Source organism: Heptranchias perlo, chromosome 36, assembly GCF_035084215.1.
Source record: "Heptranchias perlo isolate sHepPer1 chromosome 36, sHepPer1.hap1, whole genome shotgun sequence".
Classification (NCBI taxonomy): domain Eukaryota; kingdom Metazoa; phylum Chordata; class Chondrichthyes; order Hexanchiformes; family Hexanchidae; genus Heptranchias; species Heptranchias perlo.
The window spans coordinates 18,479,937-18,500,289 of NC_090360.1; the positions used below are offsets into that span (position 1 = coordinate 18,479,937).

Genomic DNA, 20,353 nt, shown 5'->3' on the forward strand with positions numbered 1-20,353 from the left:
ATATGTGGTTGAAATATCACTGGAAGAACCTGTGCCCTGGGTAAACGGTGTAGCCTAACATCAATGGGACAACCCACCCAACAGCTTGGTAGATGTGGCAAACTGAAGGAGGGACCTACCCCCTCTGAGGGTGACAGCACGAGGTAATCATTAAAAGAGAATACGTCCTCCCTTGCTGGGGTACGGTTTCACAGCCCTCTGGTACCCCGCACAAATGTCCATTCAACCATGGGGGGCATTGCAGTGGAGCCTGATCCTGTCCTCACCCAATATCCACACAAGGCGAGGTAATGGTCAGGAACAGGAAACCTGGAAGATTTTCTATCTCCCACCCTAGTCAACAATAACAACTTGCATTTACACAGAACCTTTAACGTAGTAAAACGTCCCCAAGGTGCTTCACAGGAACGATTTTCCAAACAGAATTTGACAAAATTAGTCCAGGGCTAATCAGCTTAGGGCAAACATATTACATACCTGGTGCTTGAAATTCTGAGGAATATTAATTTTTCACACATTCACTCAGAAGATGGACTTGTTTTTAAAATGCTTTTTATTGTGACAGAACGCTTTCTGGAGACTGGTGAGACAGCACATCCTGGTTGAATACACCAAACCCAGAGTGTTTCCCCCCACCCCAATCAGAATAGTTGAGCTACCGATTCAGTAATTTCCTCAACATTCTTCATCCCGTCTCCAGCCAGCAAACAAGTTTCGTCTCACAAACAGCTCCTTTAAATAGAAACGGTCTTTCTTTACAGAATCTGAACTCAGCCCTTTAGATGTCGCAGAGTCGAAATGTCGTCCTCGATAATATCGAATGGTGTACCAAGGTCGTACCTGCATAAAAAGATCAGACAGGTGATCGTTAACTTTGGGAGTCCAGACAAGGGGGCATAACCTTAAAATTAGAGCTGGGCCATTCAGGGGTGATGTCAGGAAGCACTTCTTCACACAAAGGGTAGTGATAATCTAAAACTCTTGCCCCCGCCCCCCACCCCAAAAAAGCTGTTGCGGCAGGGGGGTCAATTGAAAATTTCAAAACTGAGATTGATAGATTTTTGTTAGGCGAGGGTATTAAGGGATATGGAACCAAGGCAGGTAGATGGAGTTAAGATACAGATCAGCCATGATCTCATTGAATGGCAGAGCAGGCCTGAGAGGCTGAATGGCCTGCTCCTGCTCCTATGCATCATGTCTACTCAGGAGTAAGTGACTTGAATAATGAAAGAACAAGGGAAATGAGAGTACCAACAACAATGGTAACACTGGCCCATTTCATACAAGTTTCCAACAACGAGAGACTCATTTATATCTCCACCTGGTGATTCATGCTGGTAACTGGCTCTACCCAAGTGACCGTTCTTCAGATATGAATCTAGAAGGTGAGCGGAAGCAGATTATTCAACTACAGATAGCATCAGAGCTGAGACCAACCCCGTGTTCTTAACTGACATCCACATAAAAAGAAAGAACTTGCATTTATATAGCGCCTTTCATGACCTCTGGACGTCCCAAAGTGCTTTACAGCCAATGAAGTACTATTGAATTGTAGTTGCTGTTGTAATGTAGGAAATGCAGCAGTCAATTTGCGCACAGCGAGATCCCACAAATAGAAATCAGATTATCTGTTTTGGTGGTGTTGGTTGAGAGATGGAATTACATTGAATTTATATCACAGGAACAGGCCAGGGTCTACAGCACAAATAGGCCATTCGGTCCAACTGGTCTATGTCGGTGTTTATGCTCCACACGAGCCTCCTCCCTCCCGCTTCATCTAACCCTGTCAGCAGATCCTTCTATTCCTTTCTCTCTCACGTTAATATAACTTCCCCTTAAAGGCCATCTATATCATTCGCCTCAGCTACTCCGTGTGGGAGCGAGTTCCACATTCTAACCACTCTCTGGGTGAAGAAGTTTTTCCCGAATTCTCTAGTGGATTTATTAATGGCTATTTTATATTTATGACCCCCAGTTTTGGTCTCTTCCACAAGTGGAAACATCTTCTCTACATCTACCCATCAAACCCCCTCATAATTTTGAAGACCTCTAATAGGTCACCCCTCATCCTTCTCTTTTCTCGAGAAAGGAGCCCCAGCCTGTTCAGTCTTTGCTAATAGTTATAACCTCTGGTACCATACGTGTCGCTCGCACACAGATGGAGGGGAGAGATCAAAAGAAGAGTCAATCTACTCCTTTAGATGGTACTCATCAGTGGCACATTCAAGAACTAGAGAGGCAGAGGTGGGGAGGGGGGGGGGAGAGTAGGGAGGGGAGGTGGAGGGAGACAGGGCTCCTATTTCTCTTCCATCAGGGTGCAGTGAGTGGCACCGAATAAGTCACCAAACTATAAAAAACAAGTTAAAAAACACTTCTAAGTTTAAACATTTAAAATCTCCTCCTCCCACCCTACTTCATCTAAACCACATCAACTTATCCTTCCATTCCTTTCTCTAGCTTCCCCTTAAAGGTATCGACACTGGTCGCCTCAATCACTCCTTTGGGAGCGAGTTCCACATTCTAACCATTCTCTGGGTAAAGAAGTTTCTCCTGAATTCTTTATTGGATTTATTAACGACTATCTTATATTTATGGCCAGTTTAATTCCCCCACTGAAATTAGGAGGCTCAGCACAGACCAGGAATCGAACAGACAACTTTCCTGCTCTGCATAGCTGAGTCCTGAGGCGTTTAGCCACTGAACAATTGAGCTTCTGATAAATTTACAATCGTTTTTCCCCCCTTTTTCTGTAGAGTTAAAAGCATTCAAGAGGTGCAGCTGAGCTTATCTGCTACTTCACCGGCTGTAGCCTCAGCTTAAAGCATCTCGGTTGTCCGGTTACCCTAAGGTGTGCTTTACCTTTTATATGGTTGTCCATTAGCATCAACCAAGAACTTCTCAAAGTTCCAGCGAATATCACTCACTTTCAAGGGTGACCAGTGCAACCTCTTCAGGTCACCAATGAAGGGATTCACAAAGGGACACGATTCCTGTAAGAAAGAAAGAACTTGAATTTATATAGCGCCTTTCACATCCTCAGGACGTCCCAAAGCGCTTTACAGCCAATGAAGTACTTTTCAAGTGTAGTCACTGTTGTAATGTAGGAAATGCGGGAGCCAATTTACACACAGCAAGGTCCCACAAATAGCAATGAGATAATGACCGGATAATCTGTTTTTAGTGGTGTTGGTTGAGGGATAAATATTGGCCAGGATACCGGGGAGAACTCCCCTGCTCGTCTGTGAAAATGTGCCGTGGACCTTTTACATCCACCTGAAAGGGCAGATGGGATCACGGTTTAATGTCTCATCTGAAAGACGGCACCTCCGACAGTGCAGCACTCCCTCAGTACTGCTCAAGTCTCTGGAGTGGGTCTTCAACCAACAATCTTCTTACTCAGGGTGAGAGGGGTACCACTGAGCCACAGAGGAAGGGAGTCCCACCGAGCTTTAATGCATTTTGTAAAGCGTTTGTGGGTACTGAATTAGGACTGGGTGGGAACTACATGGAGTCGTGTGCACAGAACTCATTTGAAAGGGATGCTGGCACAGTTGCTGTAAATTGGTGTGGGATCATGGCACACTCTACACCTTCGACAGAGAGCTTCTGTACGATGTTCGGCTGCAAAAGGAAATGTCTGAAGGTGGGTTGGCATCAAGCCATGTTGGTGTTCCATTGTGCCCTGCCATGGCATGGTAGTGGCTCATGCATGCATGATCTCGCACACTAGTTGGCGACACTGAGAGCAGACCATGGGGTGTCTACCGATGAAGTGAGATTAGATGGTGGCGTTCCTCTTTTCTGCCACTCGTGCTTAACAATGTGTGTGGAGATTGAGTAGAGACACAGCGTGGGCAATATGCAGACAGAACACTCAGAAATAGGGACCATCAACAACATGAAGAGAAACACTGTTCACTAGTAACACTCACCATCAGTATGCCACTTGACTATCAATAACATATCACCAATTATCGGTAACATGACATTGACCAGCACATGGGTGAATCAAGAACACTCAGAGACATTAACCGTTCGGAACAGATCTCAAATTTTCCACATTTCTTTTTCCTTTTTTTGGCCCTGGGTTTCTTTTTCTGGACTTTTGCCTCTCTCTGGAGATTACATGGCTGCCCAGGGAGTGGTGAAGGAGTAGGAAGGGCCTAGTCACAATGCTCCAGGCCTTGTGGTGTGGGGCAGGCTTGATGGACCAGTTGGTCTTTTCCTGCCCTTCATTTTTGTATATTTGTATGTTTTAACATGTTGAGAGCATGTTCAGAAAGGCTGATCATGAGTAACATGTCATTGACCATAAACAACATGACAATGACCATCAATAATGTACAGCACGAATGCTCAAAGACACTGACCTTCAGAAATGTATAGAGTGAATGCTCTTTTTCACCATTCACTTCAATCTTGCCAAATATGGGGAATTTAGGAACAAACTCTCCCCCTGGGCGGACAAACTTGAGAACATTCAGAGTTTCGTGGTCTTCCTCTAAAAATAAATGTTTCCGCATAGGTGTGAGCACAGAGATGATGCTTTAAGTGTAACGTTCATGCGTTAATAGCTCGGCACAAAGGCTTTCAATCACTCATAAGGTAATGTGCTAAAAGTAAGTGATTATTTTATACAAAACATGAGCAACACTTCAGAGTAACAAACTGAAATGACTCCGGGTCTGGGGTCTCCAGTATTTACATCAAGTGTTCCGAGTGACTCCTGGAACCAGTCTGATCATTATCAGGGCAAAAATGATATGTACAATGTATTATTCTGCTAAGGTGGAGATGTATCCCTTTAAGACTAAGAGACTAATTGTTAAGTGAACTCAGGTCATTCAGACTTTAATTGTTGGTTGGTTAGGAAACATTGCAGATTGGAAAGTTCTTGCCTGTTTCAGACTGCAGGTGAGAAGCACCCAATAATTTAGGATTGTAACATTGTGATATTTGGTGTGTGAAGGCTGGATTGTGATATTTCTGCACGTTAAATACTGTCTTCAATACCGTATATCTAAATATTATTTAATAGTCTTGTGTAGAGCATGCACTTCCTTTTTTCATAGAATCATAGAAAGGTTACAGCACGGAAGGAGGCCATTCGGCCCATTGAGTCCGTGCCGGCTCTATGCAAGAGCAATCCAGCTAGTCCCACTCCCCCGCCCTTTCCCTGTAGCCCTGCAAATCTTTTCCTTTCAAGTACTTATCCAGTTCCATTTCGAAGGCCATGACTGAAACTGCCTCCGCTGCCCCCTCGGGCACTGCATTCCAGATCCTAACCACTCGCTGTGTAAAAAAGTTTTTCTCTTGTCACCTTTGGTTTTATCAATGTATACTTCTTGTTCATAAATTTTACTTCCGGTTGTTTAGATTTTTGGTTATGGTATGCTTTTGTGTCAACATTTCCCATTCAATTTTGCGATGTCAACATTTCCCATTCAATTTTCCTATGTCAACAATTACCATTCAATTATCCCATTCAACATTTACCATTCAATTTTGCTATGTCAACATTTACCAGTCAATTTTGATATGTCAACATTTACCATTCAATTTTTCTATGTCAACAGTCACGAAATGTTTGCGGATTTTTGCCAGCCCGTGGTGTTTTGGAGCAAGTTGCTGAATTCTTTCTTGCAACTCTGTCGCTATCTTGGATATGTAAAAAACTTATATTGATCAACTGACTGTTGGCAATGTCACTGGCAATTTACTAATAGATACATACCACTTGTGTAAAACTGCTTATAAACTGCTTAATCTTCAACTTCTTTCACTTCTGACGAAAGGTCATCGACCTGAAATGTTAACTCTGTTTCTTTCTCCACAGATGCTGCCTGACTTACTGAGTATTTCCAGCATTTTCTATATTTATTTCAGATTTCCAGCATCCACAGTATTTCACTTTTGACTACTTGTGTTGTCATATCAATTTACTGCACCCTGCAATTTAAGAAAGAATATTCCTTCTCACCTGGATCTTGTTGTCCAAATTGGTTACAGGGGAAACCCAAAACAGTGAATGAGGATTCAGAGAGTTCATCCATTAGTGCATTCAGTTTGTGATACTGTTGAATAGAAAGCAACACGAAAATAATCAGGGAAATTGGACCAAGGTCAAGTCACATATTCAACCTTATTCAGATGAAATACATCAAATCTATTGTGCTGGTGCCATAATAGTACTAGATCTAGCTTTTACTCATCCATATATCATTCATTCATATATTACTCATCCATATCTCACTCATCCACATACTACTCATCCATATATTACTCATCCATATATCACACCACCCATATATTATTCATCTATGTATCACTCACCCATATATCACTCATCCATAGATCATTCATCCATATATCACTCATCCATATATTACTCATCCATATATCACTCATCCATATATTACTCATCCATATATCACTCATCCATATATCACTCATCCATATATTACTCATCCATATATCACTCATCCATATATTACTCATCCATATATCACTCATCCATATATCACTCATGCATGTATTACTCGGCCACATAGCATTCATCCGCATATCATTCATCCACGCATTACTCATCCATATATCATTCATCCATGTATTACTCCTACATATATGACTCATCCATATATCACACATCCATATTTTACACATCCACATATCACACGCCCATATATCACTCATCCATATAGTCATCCATGTACTACTCATCCATATACTGCATATCCATGTATCATTCACCCATATATCACTCACCCACATATCATTCATCCATTTACTACACATTCATATATCATTAACCTATGCATCACTCATCCATATATCACTCATCCATATATCACTCATCCATATATCATTCACCCATATATCACATACCCATATATTACTCATGCATATATCATTCATCCATATATTACTCATCCATATATTACTCATCCATGTATCACTCACCCATATATCACATACCCATATATCACATACCCATATATCACTCATCCATATATCATTCATCCATATATTACTCATCCATATATCATTCACCCATATATCACATACCCATATATCACTCATCCATATATCATTCATCCATATATTACTCATCCATAGATCATTCATCCATATATTACTTATCTATATATTACTCATCCATGTATTACTTTGCAGGGTGGAGCATTCTTTTAATGCTGAATATTTTGAAGCAGAATTCGAGAAGTGAAAGAAATGTCAGAATGTAGTTTTATTCCCTAAACCTGGTTTCATTTTGTTCCAATAAAACATTGCATTGAAGTACAGAATCATCCTTGACACCAAACAATAGAGAAACTCTTTACCTGTGGAATCGTTGACCCTCAAAATGTGGCCACATTGGTGACTAGCAGGATTTTTCCGTGGTACTGTCGCAGAGACACCAGGGATCCATCGAGCGTCTGAACTGTAAAATCATACACAGAAGCAGCTGGAGGTTCCCAGGCAGACGGTGGCAGGGAGCAGTCCGACAGAGACATCAGCAGCAGCAAGAATAACTCATTAGCTTTTTCTGTCTGTCTGTCTCTCTCTCTCTCTCTCTCCCCCCACGCCCCAGTGCCCCATCCCCCAGTTCACCAGCATCGGTGCTTACTGATTATTCTACCTCAGCACCTCCATAGATTTGCTATTGTACTGCGATTGTCTGAGCTTCCTGTACACTCATCACTCTGCCCTGGTGTGTACGTTTCAGTGAATAATCTTTGAATCTTATATAGAAAAGTTTTATTTATGTGAATCAGAAAAAGAGTGATAAGAGAGAAAAATTCAAGGAGAGAGAAAGAGGACTCACATCTCCATAGTAACTTATCACATCTCCATAGTAACTTATCACATCTCCATAGTAACTTATCACATCTCCATAGTAACTTATCACATCTCCGAGATGTCCCAAAGCTCTTTACACCCAATGAATTACTTTGAAATTCAGGCACTGTTGTTATGTAGGTAAAGGCAGCAGTCATGTTGCGCACAGCATCATCCCACGATCAGCAAGGAGATGAATGACAAATGTCAATTTGGTTTTGGTGGTGTTACCTGAGGGAGGAAAGTTGGCCAAGACACCAGGAGAACTCTCTGCTCTTCTTCGAATAATGTCATGGGATCTTTAACGCCCATCTGAACAGGCAGTCAGGACATTATCCAAAGGACAGCACATCCAGCAATGTAGAATTATAGAATGGTTATAGCACAGAAAGAGGCCATTCGGCTCATCGAGCCCGTGCCAGCTCTTTGTAAGTGCATCCAGTTGATCCCATTCCCCCACTCTTTCTCTGTAGCCCCCCCAAATTTTTTCCCTTCAAGTATTTATCCAATTCCTTTTTGAAAGCCATGATTTAATCTGCTTCCACCACCATTTCAGGCAGCGCATTCCAGATCACAACTACTTGCTGCATAAAAAAGTTTTTCCTCATGTCGCCTTTGGTTCTTTTGCCAATCACCTTAAATCTGTGTCTTCTGGTTCTCGACCCTTCCGCCAATGGGAGCAGTTTCTCATTATTTACTTTATCTGTAGCATTCTTTAAGGATGTGGATAAAGATTAGGGTCGCCATTCACCTTGTGCACGACCCTTGTTGTCAGGGTCATCAGGTGAGGCTAAGATTGCAGGTGGAAGTGAAGCCTCCCATGGTCAAATAACCTGCAGACATTCACTGGCTCACAATGAGTAATGGCTACTTGTTTGAGATAGCAGAGAGTTGCCAATAATGAGTCCCGGCAGGGAGACAATTCCCTCAGGGAGAAAATTGGAGGGACTGGGAATTCTCTATTCACTACAGAGTGACTTTGAGTTGATTTATTTTAACCAAAACCAACCATTAAAATAGGGAAGTGGCTTATACACTGAATGTACAGGCTTAGAGCAACAGCCCAATACCCTCATGAGCTTCTTTATGAGTAAAAGACCGCAACAGCCAAAACTCCAAATCACTGCTTTCCTTCTGGATACTGGGAACACATTGATAAGCTGCTGATGGGTTTTAAAATCAATTCATTTTTAAAAAAAATCTTCCTTTCAAAAATCAAGTTTGTCTCAAATCTTGTGCCTGCCTTTTGAGGCCATTCACGTTGCCAATGCCAGGATTTACAGTTTGGAGCAATAAGCCTGGAATTCGATTATTTGCAACACTAGTGTATGTGATTCTTGCTGAGTCTGCAGCTGTGTTGCACATCTGTGTGTCTGAAATGAACCATTTATGTCAACACACAGGATGTCCCAGAATATTCCAGCTCTTTGTTCACAGAAATTGCTGCCTTGGGCTTTCTCTGCTGCTCGCTCAGCATTCAGCTGACAATCGTTCCAATTATTCACCGCAATTTTGCTCTGTCCCAACGTTGATTAACCCGTTCACCCTGCTCTCAACTGTGCCATCGCTGTTTAACCCTTTTATAGTGTCAGCCATGGCTCAGTTGGTAGCACTCTTGTGTCTGAGTCAGAAGGCTGTGGGTTCTAAGGCCCACTCCAGAGACTTGAGCACATAATCTAGGCTGATGCTCCCTGTGTTGTGCTGTCAGAGATGCTGTCTTCAGATGAGACGTTTAACCGAGGCCCTGTCTGCCCTCTCAGGTGGATGTAAAAGATCCCATGGTGCTATTTTGAAGAAGAGCAGGGGAATTCTCAGCTGTGTCCTGGTTTGTGGGACTACAGCCAATGAAGTACTTTTGAGGTGTAGTCACTGTTGAAATGTAGGAAATGTGACAGCCAATTTGCGCACAGCAAGATCCCACAAACATCAATGAAATAAATGACCAGATAATCTGACTTTGGTGATGTTGCCTGAAGGATAAATCACTGAAACTAACTTTTTAAACGTATATAAATATTGTAATAACGTGCACATCTGCTAATTATAGCGCCACTCAAATTTGTCACAATTTTGGCCCATTTTTCACATCATATTTTTCTTAAATCTGAGCTACTTTTATTTTGAACCAAAGGAGGAAGATTATAATTAGAATTTGCAGGAAGCGCTTTATCCTGTTCCGCCGTGGGGCCGCCAGGGGGCGTGCTCACCGGCCGGCCGAGCGAGGGGAGCGGGGGAAGCTAAAGGCGGCGACACCGCGACTCTGGGCGGACGGGAGAGGCGGCTGCACCAGGCGGAAGTGGTGGGTTGAGAAGAGGAAGGTGAGTGTCATGGAGACAGGTGAGAGCAGCAGGTGAGGAGCCGCGGGAGCCCCGGCCGCCTCCGTGCGGGTGAGGCTGAGACAGGATGTGTGCGTTAAACCGAGACCCTGCCTCCCCCCCCCCCCCCCCCACTCAGCCAGGACAGGCTGGCACTGACAGCTGGTGGGCGGGGGTCACACCCCTCCCCCTCCTCCTCCTCCCCTCCCCCCTCCTCCCTGGGGTCACACCCCTCCCCCTCCTCCCTGGGGGGGTGGGTGGGGTAACACCCCTCCGGGGAGGTCACACACCTTTCCATCCCCCTCCTGGGGTGGGGTACACACCTCCTCACCCCTAGGGGGGTTAACACCCCTCCTCTCCCCCCTCCCCATCTCCCTCTGGGGGGGTGTCACACCCCTCCCCATCCTCACTGGAAGGTTACATCCCTCCCCCTCCTCTCCTCTTGGGGGGTGGGGTAACATCCCTCCTCCCCCTCTGGGGGGGGGGGATCACACCCATCCCCCATCCCCCCCTGGGAGGTCACACCCTTCTCCTCCCCATCCCCCTCCTCTCCCCTGGGGAGGGTCACACCCCTCCTCCTCCCCTCTGGGGGATGATCACACCCCTCGCCCCTTTCTCTGGGGGGGAGGGTCTCCACCCCCTCCTCTGGGGGGGTCCCCACCCTCTCCTCATAGGGCGCCCCTTCCCTGGGTGGGGGGGGAGTCACCATCCATTTCTTTCGCCCCCCCCATGATGGGGGGGTCCAATCCATCCTCACCCCACGCCTGCGCTTTCTCGAACGACGGGCTCTGTGATTTTGGAAAGTTCTAAAATGTGAACTGATAATCTGCCCCTTTAATAGAAAATCTCCCCTCCCCCATGATTAGCCGGGTTAATAAAAAGAGGCCGGGGGGGACGCGGAGAACTGAAAATCGTAAATTAAAACGCTGGAAAGACACAGCGGGCGCGTCAACATCTGTATAAGGACGGGTGAACCCTTCGGTTTGTAGACCCAAGTTCCGACAAAGTGCAGGCCAGAGACGTGAACCTGTCTCCTCGTTAGCGATGCTGACGAGCCTGCCATGCATTTTCAGAACTTTCTCTTATGTAATGCGATCTCTGCCCCAGTCAAGATCCGGTGCAGCTCCCTCTTGAAGGCAAACAGAATCTGCACCCACCACACCAGCTAGCAACTGGGGTTGGTTTTGGCAAAAACGTCAACCATGGTTGACGTTGAAAGCCAAGGTGGGTTTAACAGGCCAAACACGTGTGTGTAGAACAGAGTGACAGGATTAAACACTTAGAATGAAAGGTGAGTGCTGTTCCTCCAGCTCCATCAGGACCAGCGTAGCCACAGAAAAGTGTCATTAGCAAATGGGGGCAGTGGTTGAGATCGGGACCGAGTTCTGCTGCTTTGTTTGTCACCGATGAATATCATAGAAAGGTTACAGTGCAGAAGGAGGCCATTTGGCCCATCGAGTTCATGCCGGCTGTATGCAAGAGCAGCCCAGCTAGTCCCACTCCCCTGCCCTTTCCCCTATAGAATATGAACTAAAAGCCTGAATAATAAATGTTTGCAAATCGTGCGGAGAAAATTGGACTTTTGGTATCTGATCTATATTTTAGAATTTCCAGACAGTCTGTTCAAAAAGTCTGTACGGTCCAGTTCATAACCGAGTGACCACCTTAGCTGACCTTAGAAACCAGTCTGATGTATGTACGCTCATGCATGTCTGATGGGATTAAGCACTTGCTGTCAAGTGAACTCCACCAGGTAAAGGGCATTTTACAATCGAACATTTCTGTCTGTTCCATGGTGAGAATGATGTGGTGTTGGCACCTGATTGTGCCTGGTGTTACAAGTCATGTAATAGCTAAAAGAGTAATCCCCTTTAGTCCCATTTCCTTTAAGATTTTTTTTTCCCCCAAATATTTATCCACTTTCCTTTTCAAAGTCATTCTGGATTCTCCAGCTATACTGTTTGTGGTGGAGCAATCCATGTCCTAAAAACCTTTTATGTAAATTAAAAATAATTCTCCCAACCTCTCCGTTTGTTCTTTTTGTGGTGATCTTAAATTTATGTCCTCTAGTCACCGACTTACTGACCAGTGGAAATAGTTTTTCTCAGTTTACTTTATCAAAACCTCATCATCTTGAGTACCTCTTCTAGATCTATTAACCTTCTTCCTGTAATGAGGGGAGCCCCTGTTTCTCTGGTCCTCGACGCGTTTGATCATATATTACTTCAGTTGTGTCCTTGAACCATTTGTGTCCTCATCTCTCTTATTTTATCTTTCCTGTAGTGTTTAATTTTTAAAAAAACTTGTAAATGTTCCATCATCCAGCTGGGTGGGACTGACCTCACCTGGTTCCATTCTTATCTATCCAGTGAATCACCTGCAATGGTTTCTCTTCCCGCTCCCGCACTGTTATCTCTGGAGTCCCCCAAGGATCTATCCTAGGCCCCCCTCCTATTTCTCATCTCCCTGCTGCCCCTCGACGACATCATCTGAAAACACGTCAGGTTCCACGTGTACACTGACGACACCCAGCTCGACCTCACCGCCACCTCCCTCGACCCCTCCACTGTCTCTGATTTGTCAGTGTTTGTCCGACATCCAGTACTTGATGAGCAGAAATTTCCTCCAACTAAATATTGGGAAGACCGAAGCCATTGTCTTCAGTCCCCGCCACAAACTCTGTTCCCTAGCCACCGACTCCATCCCTCTCCCTGGGATGAAGAGTGCCAGTGTGAGGTGACGGTGGAGAAGATCACGGCCTCCTTGAACTGGGACGTGGTGCAGGAATGGTGAGAAGTGAGTCTCCGTGTCACTGAGAGCTGTTCATGTGAGAGTCTGGGCAGTGAATGCTGGCACACTATTCAATTAGGGGGCATCACAGCCGAGCACCAACCCCTCTCCAACGTGCACACGTCCTACTGGACGGTAATCAGGAGTGGAAACCCCGCATGATACCCTCCCCCTGCCCAGGGCCACTGAGGCCAAATGTAGGCAAATCTGTGACACCTCCCATGGTTGATTAGCCTGATGACACACGCTGTGCGCTCAAATGAAGAATGGACGCTTGAGGCAGGGTGCATAAGGGCTGCTGGCGAATGTGCAGTTGTATCGATCAGTGCCTTGGGAGAGGAGGGAGAAGCATCTCATCTGGGATTATTGGGGCTAATGAAGTGAGAGAGATATAGAGGACGGCTCTGTAGGTTGGACTAAATAAGGTCAATTCTTATATTGTACATAAAATTAGAAAATAATTGTATGGAACCTTTGCTTAGATTCCAGCCTCACTCCCAGACATTCATTTATTTTACATATAAATCATCCAAAGCCCTTGACGTATTTTTGGATGTAAAGTTAAATCAAGGCCCTGTCTGCCTGATCAGACACATCCCTTGGTGCTACTCAAAGAGGAGCAGAGAGTCCCTGGTGTTCGGGCCAACTTCCTCCCTCAACCAACACCACTAAAAACCGATTAGCTCGTCATTCGTCTCCGTGCTGTCTGTGGGACCTTGCTGGGTGTAATTTTGTCTGCCGCGTTTACCTACACGACAGCAGTGCCTGGACTTCAGCGAAGCAATTCAGTGGTTGTGAAGCACTTTGGGACGTCCCGAGGGCACGCAAGGCGCCGTAAATAAATGCAACTTCTTTCCTGATTGGAACCCAGGTCTCGGTCTGTCTTTCACCGTGTTTTTTCCATTCTTAAAATTCTCTTTCTTTCACCGTAGGTGCCAGCTTCTGGAGCTGCCCTGGGAGGATGTCCTGGTGCCCCACGTCTTATGCCACCTCCCGCTGCACCAGCTGATCTGCCTGCAGCGGGTCAGCAAACAGTTCCACTCCTTGGTCCAAGTCTACCTAGCAAACTGCCACACTCTGGACACCTCACAGGTAAGACGCCAGAGCAGCCAGGGACATTGTGCCTCCCATCACCGTCCACCAATCCTTCTTCAGCAGTGAAGGGACAATGGGCTGGGAAGCTGACTTTGTGACCAGCTGAAAGGGCGGTGGAAGCAGATTCAGTAGTAACTTTGAAAAGGGAATTGGGTATAAACTGGAAAAGGAAACAATTGTTGGGCTATGGGGAAAAAGCAGATGAGTGGGACTTTCAGAGAGATGGCACAGGCACGATGGGCTGAATGGCCTCCTTCTGTGCGGTAAGGTTCTATGATTTTATAATCAGGGCTGTGCTACTTGGGGAGGGGAGGGGGGGGTGGTATTATCACTAGGGGGAACGGCAGGCTGGTCCCTTTCTCTTGTCCCCCGTCATCAGCTCTTTGGTGTTTGGTGATAATTTTAGTCCTCCAGTTGATTCGAATTATGGGGTTAGAGTTCATGTCAGGGTGAAGGTTAGAGTTCATGTTAGGGTTCATATTAGGGTGAGGGATTGCCTCTGTATTGGGGTGTATGTTAGGATAAGGGATTAGTGAGAAGACTTTTGCCAGGCACACAGTTTCACCCTCCCCCACTGGAGGACAACATGGAACGGTCCATCTGGAGACCGATCAGTCTCTCCTGGGGATTATTGTGGGAGAATAGCCCGTGTTCCTGACTCTCCCTCGTCCTGGCAGGAGAGAAGTCTGGATGGGTCGAGTTGTGAGTGTGGATGAACTGTCATTATCCAGACCATCCTGCTGCCCAGCCCAAGACTGGTCCCAGTAACTACAAGAAGCAGTGCTGAAGTGCAGAGGCTGAAAGAATTGGAAAAGTATTAATAAAAATAACGGAACACGGGAATAATATACCCTGAGTTTCGCTGCTCTGTTTAATTTCTTGCCCGGTGGGATTGCAGCCATATCGAGGGAACACTGGGATCTCAGGTTCACTGAAAGCTTTCCAATTTGCAGAGTTCATCACAAACAGGAGGAGATGCAGATGGAAGGTGCTGGGCGCCGTATAAAAAGGCTGCCAACTGCGAACTTCCCGCGGTACCAACGCAGAGCACCAGAGTGTTAGCTCCTGGACTTCCCCTGTGCTACAACTTCCTGATCTGGTGATCCATTTAGGGAGGCGGAGCTTGCCCACGGTGGGGGGTGGGGGGGGAGAATCTTTGAGCATTTACGGGGAAAGCTAGATAAACACGTGAGGGAGAAAGGAATAGAGGGTCGTGTCAGTCGGGTTAGATGAAGAGGGGTGGGAGGAGGCTCGTGTGGAGCATAAACACCAGCATAGACCTGTTGGGCCGAATGGCCTGTTTCTGTGCTGTAAATTCTACGTAAGTCACCTTGGGCAGCCAGTGACTAACCGGAGGAGCTTGGAATGGTGCCCGGAGACAGGGAGGAGAGAAATGAAAGCGTATTGGAAATAATCTTTACTCCTGTTTTCTCTCTCTGGTTTGAGTTCAGATCGGTGCTGTCGTCCCTCAACATGCGTTCTGCAAAATACTGAAAGATAACACAGTGCTGCACCACCTGAGTGTCCACAGCTGCTCCGATTGGCTGACAGACAGCGAGCTCTTGCCGGTGATCGGCCAGAATCCTCACTTGGAGAAGATTGACGTCACAGGCTGCCGATACCTGAGCAGACGGTCCCTGGTGGCCATGTCGCTCAGCTGTCCCGACCTGCAGCACCTCTCCCTCAGGCAGTGCGACTGGGTGGATCCCCTCTCCCTGCGGAGCCTGGCGGATCGCTGCGGCAGGCTGGCCTCGGTGGACCTGACCGCCTGCAAGCAGCTGAACGACGAAGCCATCTGCTACCTGGTCCGCAAGTGCCCAAAGATCCGGTCGCTCTCCTTGGCTATCAACGCAAACCTCAGCGATAGCTCCGTGCAGGAGGTGGCAAAACATTGCACCGAGCTGGAACATCTGGATCTGACCGGCTGCCTCAGCCTCCGGAACGAGTCTATAAGGTAAAGGCCAGAGGCTGCTGGAAAATACTCTGGGTTTTTTTTTTAACGTGTCCTTCATAAACTGTTGAGGGCCGGCAACGTACATCTGGTAGGGATGATAAGTGTAGTGGTTATGTTACTGGACTGATAATCCAGAGAACGTCAGTTCAAATCCCACCATGGCAGTTTGAGAATTTGAATTCAGTTTAAAAACAAGCTGGAAATAAAAAGCTGGTGTCAGTGAATGTGACCATGAAGCTGTCATATTGTCTTAAAAACCCAACTGGTTCACTAATGTCCTTTTAGGGAACGAAACTTGCTGTCCTTACCCAGTCTGGCCTATTTGTGACTTCAGTCCCACACTCTTGAACAAGGCACTCGGTTGTATCAAACTGCTACCCTCTAGTGTTGAGCAATAAATGCTGGGCAAATTCAAGGTTTGTTGTCCCCGCCTTTGACAGCTTCTGTGGGTAAAAGGTCCCAGGTTCGACCTCTGGTGTTTGCTAATAGCCATAGCAGTGATGTGGGGACTATAATAGGTCTCAGCATCGCTGTGGCTCGATGGGTAGCAGTCTCGCCTCTCTCCGAAGGTTGTGGTTTCAAGTCCCACTCCTGAGACTTGAGCGCAAAATTAAGGCCAACACTAGTCAGGACCTCCCGAAGCGCTTTACAGCCAATGAAGTACTTTTGAAGTGTAGTCACTGTTGTAATATAGGAAAACGTGGCAGCCAATTTGCGCATAGCAAGGTCCCACAAACAGCAATGAGTAAATGACTAGATGTTGGTTACCTAAGAACATAAGAAATAGCAGCAGGAGTAGGGCATACGGCCCCTCGAGCCTGCTTCACCATTCAATAAGATCATGGCTGATCTTCGACCTCAATTCCACTTTCCCGCCCGATCCCCATATCCTTAGAGTCCAAAAATCTATTGGTGTCGGTCTTGAATATACTCAACGACTGAGCATCCACTGACTTCTGGGGTAGAGAATTCCAAATGTTCATGACCCTGAGTGAAGAAATTCCTCCTCGTCTCAGTCCTAAATGTCCAACCCCTTATCCTGAGACTATGTCCCCTAGCTCTAGACGCTCCAGCCATGGGAAACATCCTTTCAGCATCTGCCCCGTCAAGCCTTCTTAGAATCGTAAATGTTTCAATGAGATAAATATTGGCCAGGACACCCCTGCTCTTCTTTGAATCTTCTAGTGCACATGAAGGTGCAGACAGGGCCCTGGTTGAACATCTCATCCGAAAGACGGCACCTCCGATATTGCAGCACTCACTCAGTACTGCACTGGAGTGCCAGCCTAGATTATGTGCTCAAGTCGTGGAGTGGGGCTCGAATCCACAACTTTCTGACTCCAAGGCAAGAGTGCTACCCACTGAGCAACGGCTGACACCTGACGTTGCTGATAACGACCAAAAACTCAATAGATGCCGGCATGACTGACAGCAGGATATAATTGTCTCAATAGCTGACCTGATAGCTTGAATACTGCATTATTTATTTTCATGAACTAAAGTAACTTTTAAAAAAAAAATGCAACTGGGCTCGTCCAAAAACTCAGGGAGAATGTAGCAAGTCATGTGCTATTGAGGCACAGGAAGGAGCCAGGCTTGTGCTGATTGATGTCAGCCAAGAAGGTACTGGGATGCAACAATTGGCTTCAGTGCTCCCGGGTCGGGAGAAAGAAAAAGAAAAGCCACCCAGTGTTGCTGAAGATTAACCAATAATTCCTACTAGAAAATGCTTCTGGGCAGGATCGAGCTCGACCACAATGCTTCCCTTCTTTGGGACTCCAGCCTCTCCGGAATTGTTGTCATTGCTTTTCGGGACAAGGGGAAGAAATAGGAAACCTTCAGATCCTGGTTCTGCTTCCTGCTTAAATTAAGACAAGACACAAGTTTTCTCATGACATTTATTCAATGTTTTCAAGATATAATAAAAGGCAGATGGCAGTGTTTGGAATATAGAAGGTTAAGGGGTGATCTGAGTGAGGTTTTTAGGATTTTGAAAGGAATTGATAGGGTAGATAGGGAGAAACGCTATAGGGTTAGATGAAGGAGGGAGGGAGGAGGCGGCTTGTGTGGAGCATAAAAACTGGCATAGATCTGTTTCTGTGCTGTACGTTCTATGTAATTCTACATAAAACTTTTTCCGCTGGTGTGGGAGTCTAGGACAAGGGGACATAATAAAATCAGAGCCAGGCCATTCAGGAGAGAAGTTAGGAAACATGTCTTCACGCAAAGGGTGGTAGAAGTGTGGAACTCCCTCCCACAAAAAGCAGTAGATGCTAGCACAATTATTAATTTTTAAACGGATCCATAGATTTTTTTGCTATCCAAGGGTATTAAGGGATATGGCGCCAAGGCGGTTAAATGGAGTTAGGATACAGATCAGCCATCATCTCATTGAATGGTGGAACAGACTCAAGGGGCTGAATGGCCTCCTCCTGTTCCTATGTTCAATAATAGGACAGTTACTCAATCATGATAAGTTTGCAACTGAACAAAGTTTAGACATGGATAATACATTTCCTATTTCCCTACATTACAGTAGTGACTACATTTCAAAAGTACCTCATTGGCTGTGAAGCGCTTTATAAATTGCAAGTCTTTTCTTTAGTAGTTTACTCTTAGCTGATATGAGCTAACAGTGTGTGTGTGACTTGTATTAAAAAGGAGTTCCAACTCGTGTTTTTCAGGACAGTTGCAGAATATTGCACGAAACTCCACTCACTGAAAGTGAACCACTGTAATAACATCACTGAAGGGAGCTTAGAAGCTTTACGGAAGAAGGGAGTGGACATTGATGTACAGCCGCCTCTCCAGCGGGCATTGGTCCTTCTGCAGGACGTTGTGGGCTTTGCTCCATATATCAACCTCCAGATTTGAACAGAACTATTCCAGCAAACTAGTCCCCCCACACACACATGCACTCAACACTTATGGTGGTTATGTAAACTTAGATTAAAGTAGATTGTATAATATTTCAGCAGTGAACTGCTAATCATTTGTCAAACTTGCAGTAATGACATGATACAATCACTTGTCGCTCAGCGTGAAATTGGAATGAGTCGAGATCTGCAACAAAAAACCCGTAACTGATAGCCTGCTCATGAATAGGTTTCAGCCTGGGTCACCACTGTGGAGAATCACCGGGGCTAAGTCCCTTTTAGACGTTTGAGATACTGTGAAGTGTTGGGAGTGGCCATTGTGCACTGCTCGTGTCTACTCAAACAGAGCTGACCAGTGCCCAAATACCAGAAAAAGCCTTAATGTTAATGGTGAATCATCTATCCTGTCGGCCAGCTGACCTTAAAAAGATCCCATGTGGTCTGCTGGATTCCATTTAAGAGGTGATGGAGTTGCAGCCGTTATTCAGATCGATTGAGGAAATAGAAGGGACCTTTCAGAAGATCTGATTTGGAATGTAGAGGCATAAGAGGAAGAGAAAGGGGTGGAGTCTACAGGGAGTAGGGTGTAATCGGGTAGCTGTGGCAGTCAGTGGGCTTGTAAAAGAAATCTGTGGAAAGCCAGTCAACAGAAGTCCAGGAAGAAACGTCAGCGAATGGACCATGTGAGGGTAAGTTCAGCCAGAATGAAGAGGGTGGTGCCAGGTGGGAACTGGTTGGGCAGCTGTTCAAGGAAGAAGTGGAGGGCCCGCAGGCTCCCCCACTGAGTGCTGGAGGGTAAGAGGGACTGTGCGTCCAGTGAAAAGATGATTGGGGTCGGAGAATCTGAAATAATTAAAGTGGCAGAGGGGTCATTGATGTTGGTGGGATAGAGACTGGACAAGGAGGGGAAAGAGAGTCAAGAAGAAATTATTCAGTGAGACAGGATCAAGATAAAACAAGTGGTCTACCAAAATGATCCTGCTTTATGTATCTTGGACTGAAGGTAGAAACAAGCTGTGCATGGCTGTCGAACTGAGGTTGGAGCCAGGAAGATCCCCAGAAGAGATGAGATTAATAGCTTGGGGAATGATTTTGGTAGTGGGATCATGATCCAGAGGGAGGTCAAAGAGTTGGCACTCAGCCTCAACCAGTTAGAGGTCCTTCTGCCCTCTTTGTCAGCAGGTTTGATGATATCAGGGTTAGAACTGAGAGACGAGCTTCGATTAGCCACTTGCAGCAATGCATTCTCTGTACCTTTTCATAGAAAACAATTCTTTGTCCTCCGCCTTTATACTTATGAGTATTAATCCTACTTTCACCAATCATTAGAAATAATCTCAGTATTTACTTTTCCAAAACTCGGAACACCAGTCAGCTTCCCCATAACCTTCCCTGCTCTATTAAGAACAGCTCTAGTTAAAGTCTGTAATAACTGTATCCTCCAATCCCTGCTAATATCCTAGTAAATCTACATTGTACCTTTT

The 20,353-nt window shown here is 45.7% G+C and overlaps 2 protein-coding genes across 5 annotated transcripts in view; one reads left to right on the plus strand and one right to left on the minus strand.

Moving 5' to 3' along the window:
* Positions 1–535: 535 nt before the first annotated feature.
* Positions 536–20,353, minus strand: part of LOC137304164 (CUE domain-containing protein 2-like) — a 59,967-nt gene continuing 40,149 nt past the window's right edge. For all 3 annotated transcript variants that reach the window (XM_067972667.1, XM_067972669.1, XM_067972668.1), the window contains 4 exons: positions 5,981–6,074; positions 4,371–4,501; positions 2,860–2,990; positions 536–840 (listed from right to left, as the gene is read on the minus strand). In XM_067972667.1, the coding sequence (XP_067828768.1) occupies positions 771–840; positions 2,860–2,990; positions 4,371–4,501; positions 5,981–6,074 (426 nt within the window). In that variant the 3' untranslated portion in view covers positions 536–770. The remainder of the gene's footprint in view (positions 841–2,859; positions 2,991–4,370; positions 4,502–5,980; positions 6,075–20,353) is intronic.
* Positions 10,097–18,962, plus strand: fbxl15 (F-box and leucine-rich repeat protein 15). Of its 2 annotated transcripts, none has more exons than XM_067972671.1 (4): positions 10,097–10,189; positions 13,877–14,036; positions 15,491–15,993; positions 18,678–18,962. In XM_067972671.1, exons 1-4 carry the CDS (start codon positions 10,167–10,169, stop codon positions 18,865–18,867), a joined length of 876 nt encoding a protein of 291 aa, XP_067828772.1. In that variant the 5' UTR covers positions 10,097–10,166; the 3' UTR covers positions 18,868–18,962. The 2 variants fall into 2 exon arrangements, with proteins under 2 accessions (XP_067828772.1, XP_067828771.1); XM_067972670.1 differs by lacking the exon at positions 10,097–10,189 and adding an exon at positions 11,773–11,907.